General features: G+C 40.6%; 1 protein-coding gene across 1 annotated transcript; it reads right to left on the reverse strand.

The window, feature by feature from the left end:
• Positions 1-5,755: 5,755 nt before the first annotated feature.
• On the reverse strand, positions 5,756-9,168 carry LOC139386287 (uncharacterized). Its single transcript, XM_071131783.1, has 10 exons — positions 8,713-9,168; positions 8,289-8,540; positions 8,026-8,138; positions 7,716-7,932; positions 7,413-7,550; positions 7,101-7,247; positions 6,913-6,993; positions 6,660-6,772; positions 6,331-6,529; positions 5,756-6,127 (listed from the first exon to the last, which is right to left on the reverse strand). Exons 1-10 carry the CDS (start codon positions 8,861-8,863, stop codon positions 5,901-5,903), a joined length of 1,638 nt encoding a protein of 545 aa, XP_070987884.1. The 5' UTR covers positions 8,864-9,168; the 3' UTR covers positions 5,756-5,900.
• Positions 9,169-9,177: the final 9 nt, after the last annotated feature.

Here is a 9,177-nt window from a genome sequence, read left to right on the forward strand (position 1 = left end):
CATCAGGAATTAGTTCTGAGATACAAACGGTCCCATAAACAGGAAGTCAACAAATGACTTTGCGTCCCATAAATAAAAGGTGCCCTCAGACAATGGCAGCTATAAAATGGAAACAGTAATTGATTGCCTTCCTAGCCAATCCATTAAAGGACTAAACACATGCAGTGTCTGTTGTTTGTCTGTGATTCAGTCATCCTGATGTAAAACCTCCTGAATAATTCAGTTGTTATGGGCCACTATTTGGAGAGCTGTATGAAATATTGAATGATGGAGCAGATACGGCAGTGGAAATGCCGAATGCAGTGTTTGGCCAGAAGTGTCTGCAAGCACCTAGCTCGCCATGTTGTGGACCTTTGATAAATCAAATTAAATCATCAAATCAAATTCTATTGGTCACATACATATGGTTAACAATTCTAAAACAACTACCTAATACACACAATTCTAAGTAAAGGGATGGAATAAGAATATATACATGTAAATATATGCATGAGCAATGTCTGAGCGGCATAGGAAAGATGCAATAGACGGTATAAAATACAGTATATACATATGAGATGAGGAGTGCAAGATATGTAAACATTATTAAAGTGACTAGTGATCCATTTATTAAAGTGGCCGATGATTTTAAGTCTGTATGTAGGCAGCAGCTTCTCTGTGTTAGTTATGGCTGTTTAACAGTCTGATGGCCTTGAGATAGAAGCTGTTTTTCAGTCTCTCGGCCCCAGCTTTGATGCACCTGTACTGACCTCGTCTTCTGGATGGTAGCGGGGTGAACAGGCAGTGGCTCGGGTGGTTGTTGTCCTTGATCTTTTTGGCCTTCCTGTGACATCGAGTGCTGTAGGTGTACTGGAGGGCAGGTAGTTTGCCCTCTGTGACCCTCTCTTCAGACCGCACCACCCTCTGGAGAACCTTGCGGTTGTGGCCGGTGCAGTTGCCATACCAGGTGGTGATACAGCCCGACAGGATGCTCTCAATTGTGCACCTGTAAAAGTTTGGAAGGGTTTTAGGTGACAAGCTAAATTTCTTCAGCCTCCTGAGGTTGAAGAGGCGCTGTTGTGCCTTCTTCACTACACTGTCTGTGTGGGTGGACCATTTCAGTTTGTCCGTGATGTGTACGCCGAGGAACTTAAAACTTTCCACCTTCTCCCCTGTTGTTCCGTCAATGGGGATAGGTGTGCTCCCTCTGCTGTTTCCTGAAGTCCACAAACATCTCTTTTGTTTTGTTGACATTGAGTGAGAGGTTGTTTTCCTGACACTCACCTCCTTATTGTAGGCTGTCTCACCGTTGTTGGTAATCAAGCCCACTACTGTTGTTTCGTTTGCCAACTTGATGAGTTGAAGGCGTGCATGGCCACGTAGTCATGGGTGAACAGGGACTACAGGAGGGGGCTGAGCACGCACCCTTGTGGTGTCCCGGTGTTGAGGATCAGCGAAGCAGAGATATTGTTTCCTATCATCACCACCTGAGGGTGGCCCGTCAGGAAGTCCAGGACCCAATTGCACAGGGCGGGGTTGAGACCCAGGGCCTCAAGCTTAATTATGAGCTTGGAGGATACTATGGTGTTGAATGCTGAGCTGTAGTCAATGAACAGCATTCTTACATAGGCATTCCTATTGTTCACATGGGATAGTGCAGTGTGATGGCGATTGCATCGCTGTGGACCTATTGGGACGGTATGCAAATTGAAGAGGGTCTAGGGTGGCAGGTAAGGTGGAGGTGATATGATTCTTGACTAGTCTCTCAAAGCACTTCATGATGACAGAGTGAGTGCTACGGGGCAATAGTAATTTAGTTCAGTTACCTTTGCATTCTTGGGTACAGGAACAATGGTGGCCATTTTGAAGCATGTGGGGACAGCAGACTGGGATAGGGAGAGATTGAATATGTTCGTAAACACACCAGCCAGCTGGTCTGCACATGCTCTGAGGACGTAGCTAGGAATGCCGTCTGGGCCGGCAGCCTTGCAAGGGTTAACACGTTTAAATGTCTTACACACATCGGCCACGGAGAAGGAGAGGGAGGGCCCGCAGTCCTTGGCAGCGGGCCGCGTCGGTGGTATTGTATTATCCTCATAGGGGGCAAAGAGTTTAGTTTGTCTGGAAGCAAGACGTCAGTGTCAGTGATGTGGCTGGCTTCTTTTTGTAGTCCGTGATTGCCTGTAGATCCTGCCACATACGTTTCACGTTGAATTGCGACTCCACTTTGACCCTATACCAACATTTTGTTTGTTTGATTGCCTTGCGAAGGGAATAACTACACTGTTTGTATTCGGCCATATTCCCGGTCATCTTTCCATGGTTAAATGCGGTGGTTCACACTTTCAGTTTTGTGCGAATGCCGCCATCTATCCACGGTTTCTGGTTAGGGTAGGTTTTAATAGTCACAGTGGGTACAACATCTCCAATGCACTTCCTTATAAACTCACTCACTGAATCAGCGTATAAATCAATATTATTCTCTGAAGCTGCCCGGAACATTTCCCAGTCCGCTTGATCAAAATAATCTTGAAGCGTGGATTCTGATTGGTTAGACCAGCGTTGAATAGTTCTCGTCACGGAATAGAGGTGACATTTAATTATTTTAATCTACATTCACCAGGTCCACTTTAAAGAGTTCTAGCTGACTTTGAATCTCCCATTGGGTAAAAAGTTTAACATTAGTGCTATGTCTTCAAACGGATATAATCAGACACTTCTTCTTCCTTGACCTTTTGTATAGAGCAAGGTGATTCAGGTAACCAATGGAGATGCTCCCACAGGCTACAGCTATTTAACTGAGGAGAAACTGGACTCAGTGGTGACATGATGAGACCTATTACTGAATAACTCTGATCTGTGACAGCTTCTCCTGTCTGGGAGTTATTACCCAGGGAACACCAGTCTGTCTGCCCCAGAGAAGTCTAGCCTTCCAAGACTGCGAATGCTGCCATGTGGCCAGTCAAGGCCTCACCATTATAATCATGTAGTCTGGACAAAGGGAAATAGATTGGAGGAGTGAATGAGGAGCTTGTCTGCTAAATATAATCACCGTCCTACAATATGAATACAGGTATGTTTAAAGGCACATTCAAAACACCAAAATACTAAATAAATGTTTATTAATAGTACAAAGCCCTCAATCATGCTGATTAGTAATAGAACAAATAATAAGACTACAAACAAACTTCAAATGAGCCCATTATGGGTTCATGGCATTGCACTCACACTCTGAAGCAGGTGACTTGATGGTACTACAGTGCATTCAGAAAAATTTCAGACCCTTTACTCAGTACTTTGTTGAAGCACCTTTAGCAGCGATTACAGCATTGGGTCATCTTGGGTATGACGTTACAAGGTTGGCATACCTGTAAATTGGGGAGTTTCTCCCATTCTTCTCCGCAGATCCTCTCAAGCCCTGTCAGGTTGGATGGGGAGCATCGCTACACAGCTATTTCAGGTCTCTCCAGAGATGTTTGAATGGATTCAAGTCCAGGCTCTGGCTGGGCCAATCGAGGGCATTCAGAGACTTGTCCCGCATTGTCTTGGCTATGTGCTTAGGATTGTTGTCCTGTTGGAAGGTAAACCTTCACCCCAGTCTATGGTCCTGAGCAATCTGGAGCAGGTTTTCATCAAGGATCTCCCTATACTTTGCTCCGTTCATCTTTCCCTCTAGCCTGACTATTCTCCCAGTCCCTGTCACCAAAAAACATCCTCACAGCATGATGCTGCCACCACCATGCTTCACCGTAGGGGTGGTGCCAGGTGTCCTCCAGACATGACGCTTGGCATCTTGGTTTCATCAGACCAGAGAATCTTGTTTCTCATGGTCTGAAAGTCTTTATGTGCCTTTTGGCAAACTCCAAGCGGGCTGTCATGTGCCTTGTACTCAGGAGTGGCTTCCACCTGGCCATTCTACCATAAAGGCCTGATTGGGGAAGTGCTGCAGAGATGGTTGTCCTTCTGGAAGGTTCTCCCAGCTACACAGAGGAAATCTAGAGCTCGGTCAGTGTCCATCGGATTTTTGGTCACCTCCCTGACCAAGGCCCATCTCCCCCGTTTGCTCAGTTTGGCCGGGTGGCCAGCTCTAGGACGAGTCTTTGTGGTTCCAAACTTCTTACATTTAAGAAAAATGGAGGCCAATGTGTTCTTGGGGACCTTCAATGCTACAGATTTTTATTTAATTTAATTCATTTTAGAATAAGGCTGTAGCGTAACAAAATATTGAAAAAAGTCATTGGTTCTGAATACTTTCTGAAGGCACTGTATATTCAATTCTCAGACAACTGTGGCCTCTAGTGGATTGTTTCAGTACTCTTTTCCACTGCAATAAGATAGAGGTCATTATGCACTCAGTGAAATTGCATATGTACACAATAACACTTTAGATCTCATGTCACTTGTAAAAAACAATATATTTAGTTCATATTGCAATAGTAAATTAAATTAAATCATATTCATTTATAAAGCCCTTTCAATATCAGCAAATGTCATAAAGTGCTTATGTTTTCTCCAGATCCATACATTGTAATCTGTGTTTTCATGAGTGACAAATCTTAACCGGGATTCTTGAAACTCGGGACAATCCTTTTTCTACAGGGAACCTGTATTTTTATAGTTTACATTTTTTATTTTGTTGCATTATTTGAGCTTACAAGGGCAAAGATTTGCTTTTGGAATTGTCCAAATATTTTAAATATGGTTCATGTACATGCCAGCTCTATGCTCAGAAATGCCCTTGTGCAGAGCAAAGAATCTAAATGTCAAACTCTACAATTAAAAAAACTGTCAATAATAAATACTAACTGAAAAAAGATGGCATGTAGTTTTTTCCAATGGCCCTCTCTGACTTTAAAGACTATTTCTTTCAAAACTAGGATTTCTAAAAATTGTGTAAGGGAGATTTGTCTAAAATCCTAAATGAATCAGAAATGAGCTGGGTCAGTTACACCATAAAGACCCCCTTCTTCATGTCCTCATTACATGTAGTGCAGCAAGACAACTCATGATCTGTAAAGGTCTCTACTTCTGATAGATTTAAACAAACAGTATTGAAATCACCATTGTCACAACCATAAACTGTTGACTCCATCTGTCTGATAGATTAAGATAGGACATGACATAATTAGGTTTTAGAGCCTTAAAGCAACTGAGGAAAAACTAGTATATCACTTGAATGAAGAACAAAAATAAAAAATGTCAACTCTATAAAACATTAACTCTAAAGTCAACTCCGTCAGAGTGCTGAAAGATCTGATATAACAGTTATATTTTTATTGTTTTCAAATAAATCATTTTCTATATTTTACAAATGCTTGTACTAAACATTTATTTGTAGAGGCACAAATATGTCTGCTTTGAGTGTCCGTTGGCAACTCTATCAGTGCCTTATCAACTCACTGATGACTAACCCTTTAATAAGATCGATCTTTTAGTCAATATTTAGAAAAAATATTTTAACCTTGTTGCAAGATATGCTTAAACTACTGATGTATTATTTGCTGTGGTAGATCCTAGGGATAATGTTAGCTTTCTAAATGTTGTTTTATGTTCCTAATCTAGAAAAACATGCAAAAAAACTAACAAAAAACATGCAAACACGAAATTAGCCCTGGTGCATTATATAGCACTATAAAATAAAACAATTAAGACATTTGGAGATTTGTATTACATTTTTGAATAATCTAATGTTACAATTAAACAATCAAGGCCTTTATTAAACACTTGTTCAACAATAAATGTAAAAATGTAATGCCTTTTATCCTGTCTGACGGAGTTGAGTTAGTTGCATTTTATGAAACACTTAAAGTATTAGGAGGTTGTTCCTTTACATGGTGTGATAGCTGATACTTCTTTTAATATTATCAAATATATTAGTGAAAAAAAGTTTAGATTAACTCGTCTTTTTAAGAATCCCTGAACTACACCTGATAAGAATAACGTCCTTCTAAGTAGTCATCGGACACCACTTGTCTGTTGTGCTTTGTTTGCTCGATGTTATATGAGGTCAGCTTGCTAGCTGCTCTCCTCGCTATGGTGATGATCAGAACAACAACCACGACTGTCAAAGTGAAGCCCAGCAGAACTCCCAGGACTATTGTCGCCACTTTCCAGCCTGCTCCTGGGGCCATTGATATCTGGGGAACTCCTACAAAGAACAGACAGATGTTTGGTCAATGTCTATCAGTAACTATTGAAAGGACAATATTAGATAAGCAGCATCCCACACAAAATTAAATAGAAGAAATTTGTGAAACCACAACCTGAGTCACATACATGAATTCAACAAAACAAACACCATCATCATGTAATGCCAATTATTTTTCTTTAAATCCTATGTTTTAAACATACTTTTCAAGGTAGCTATGGCGGAGTTGTCCAAGTGTTTGCGGATTGTGTCCTGCAGAGCAGCCTGGAGAGTTCTTTCATCAGCGGTAGTATTCCCATTATAACCACACATCATCCTGACCACCACACTACCTCTCTGGAAGCCCACCACTGTCATGTCAAAGGATGAATCTGACAGAACACACCGCATTCTGGGGACAACCTGGAAACATTTTGTATAGTAAAGTAGACGTCTATTTATAAAAGTACTCATGGAAAAGAAACCATAGTGTTTTAAGATGACATTTGTAAGACATCACAATAATTACAAATTAGGGAGTGTATGTGCATACAGTTTTTATGATCTTTGTAGAGGCATATGCCCAAGCATCGCTCCCTGGGTCGTGCAGAGAGGAGTTGAAGGTCCAAGAGTTGAATTCTGCTGTTAATTTGAAAACGTTCCTCACTGTAGGAGGGAAGCAGAGAGAGTTGTTATAATAAGCTGTAGGTCAGTCAGAGGCACAAATAGGCCTCAGTATTACAGATTCATCTTTCTCTGAAGACAGTATGTGATATCTGAAGAATTGGTATGATTTCAGAACTTACATGAGCAGAGAAACTTGGATGGAAGACATAGATTTTGGGATGAGCAAATGTCATTTTCTTGATCAAAACAGTCGACAGGATCTATAGTGGGCACATTTTGATGGAATGAAGATGTAATGCAACGCATGTGTAAGATACACAAGTAAGGATTGATACAGATACAATTGAGGCAGAGGACATTAGTGTACCTTTGCATAGCTTCCCAGGATTAACAGGATTCTGATCTATCAAACCAGGATAGCAGCTACATTCATGGCTGCCTCCAGGACCAACCACACACTGAGCACATGATGAACACAAGCCTTTACATGGATCTGCACCTGGAGAGATATTTCCTACAAAACAGTGAGTGCTATAGTGGTAAATACTGCTTAAATGGATGTACTTAATAGTGTATTACAGGGTAATAACATACGTTCTTCCACTGGTAGTTACTCTTGTATAAGGTACTTATTTCATGTAAAGTGTGGCCCACATTTCAAGCAACAAAGTTTTCTTACTCTTGCAGTCAGTACCCGGTATGGTTGGGTTTTCGTCGTAGAATCCTGCCTTACATTCACATGAATGTGAGGGTCCCTCTCTGACACAGCTGGCATTTTTTGAGCATGTGTAATCGCCTCGTTGGCAGACATCTGCCTCTGTAATATAGTAAAAATGAAGTCACTAAAGGCCACTAAATACACACGGTGATATGATAACGTCCTTAAATTTAGTTAGTCCTTGAATATTTATTTAAAAAAATAATTTGATTGATTCACGAGCACAGAAAAGATCATTGTATGTAGTCATTGGAATTCAAAAACCTTTGACTGAGGTGAAATTCAGATCTACTCCGAGTGCAGATAATTTCAGCGCATTAATGACACTGTTCTGCACGTCAGAGGTTGACAGTTTAACCTCCAGAGCAATGACCAGATCAAAGTCAACGATCACACTTCCTCTGTGAACACCTGTCACAACCACCACCATTTCTTTAGCCCTGGTAAGGTCCTGGTATGCTTTTGGGAGATTGTTTTCAACCTTTAAAGAAATATGTAAGTTTAAATCATACAAGGTTGTATTATATTACCTAAATTAGAAAGCAATTATAAAAAATGCTTAATGAATATTTACCTGCATGGTAAAATTGGCCACAAAGTCTTTGTAAAGTTTGCTGGATTGATTTGAATAATCAGACAAAAACTCTCTGCCTGGAATTCGAGTGGAAGATTCATAGACCTTTCCAGCTTTTGGAGAGAAAAGATAAAGATGTAACAAAACAAATGTGATGTTTGCACAAAATGTCCTATTGCACTAATTTGATCTATAATTGTTTTAAAAGCAAAAGTATGCTCTTAGTGAATTCAAGGAGATTACTTGAACAAGAGTTGACATACCAGTGATTATGTCTCTTGAAATGTTTTTCTTGATGTAGCAGGATATGTACTCAATAATCAGAGTGTATATGGTTCCAGGAGTAAGGTCTGAGAAAACAGCTTTGGTGGCCGAGGTCTCAATCTGAGTTGTGTTGGAATTAGATGCCAGCTTCACCTTGTACTGTATCTGCTGGTCCAGGGTAATACCAGTCCAACTCACACTGATTAACTTACTGGTGACATCCTCCAGCCTGATGACATTCAACAGAGCATCTGACACTGAAAATAAATGACAATAAAAATCAAATAAAGCAGTGTATGTACAGCAATATATTCACACATTTCAATAGTCTTTGGTATCAATTTGAAAGTTTAAAAAAACTTTACATCTTTACAATCATATCATCTTATGATGGTTTTTGAGAATAAGTGAAAATAATCTTACTGCATTCTGCAACAGTGGTTTTGATTGTTGTCACCAAAGTAGTGTCTCTGGATGTTAGTCCTAGTGAAGGGGTGGACGGTGTAGATACTGCTACAACTGCTGAGGTATCTGTACCTGTTAACACTGTAGTAGTACCACTTGTTGATGACATTATTAGTCTTAGAGTGGTGACCTCACTTGTGGCTGTTGATGGAGAAGTGGGAGTTGTGGGATCACTTGAAGTGACTGTTGATGTAATGTAATTTGAAGAGGGTGTTGATATCAAGAGAGTAGTGTCAACACTTGAGTTCTCTGTCGATGTAGTTGAGGGAGAGATGATATCACTTGAAGTGAAAGGTAATGTTGAGGGAGAGGTGGCGTCACTTGAAGTGACTGTATATTGCAAGGGAGAGGTGGTATAACTTGAAGTGACAATAGATGTAGTTGAGGGAGTGGTGGTATCATTTGAAGTGACTGTTGAGGGAG

The sequence above is a fragment of the Oncorhynchus clarkii genome, chromosome 27, assembly GCF_045791955.1.
Source record: "Oncorhynchus clarkii lewisi isolate Uvic-CL-2024 chromosome 27, UVic_Ocla_1.0, whole genome shotgun sequence".
NCBI classification, from domain to species: domain Eukaryota; kingdom Metazoa; phylum Chordata; class Actinopteri; order Salmoniformes; family Salmonidae; genus Oncorhynchus; species Oncorhynchus clarkii.

Excerpts from the sequence above, each read along its gene's own strand:
- LOC139386287 (XM_071131783.1), bottom strand. The coding sequence starts at position 8,863 with ATGTCATCAACAAGTGGTACTACTACAGTGTTAACAGGTACAGATACC. Across the intron at positions 7,551-7,715 it reads GAATTTCACCTCAGTCAAAG|AGGCAGATGTCTGCCAACGA; the intron begins GTTTTTGAATTC and ends ACTATATTACAG. Across the intron at positions 7,248-7,412 it reads ACCGGGTACTGACTGCAAGA|GAAATATCTCTCCAGGTGCA; the intron begins GTAAGAAAACTT and ends ACTGTTTTGTAG.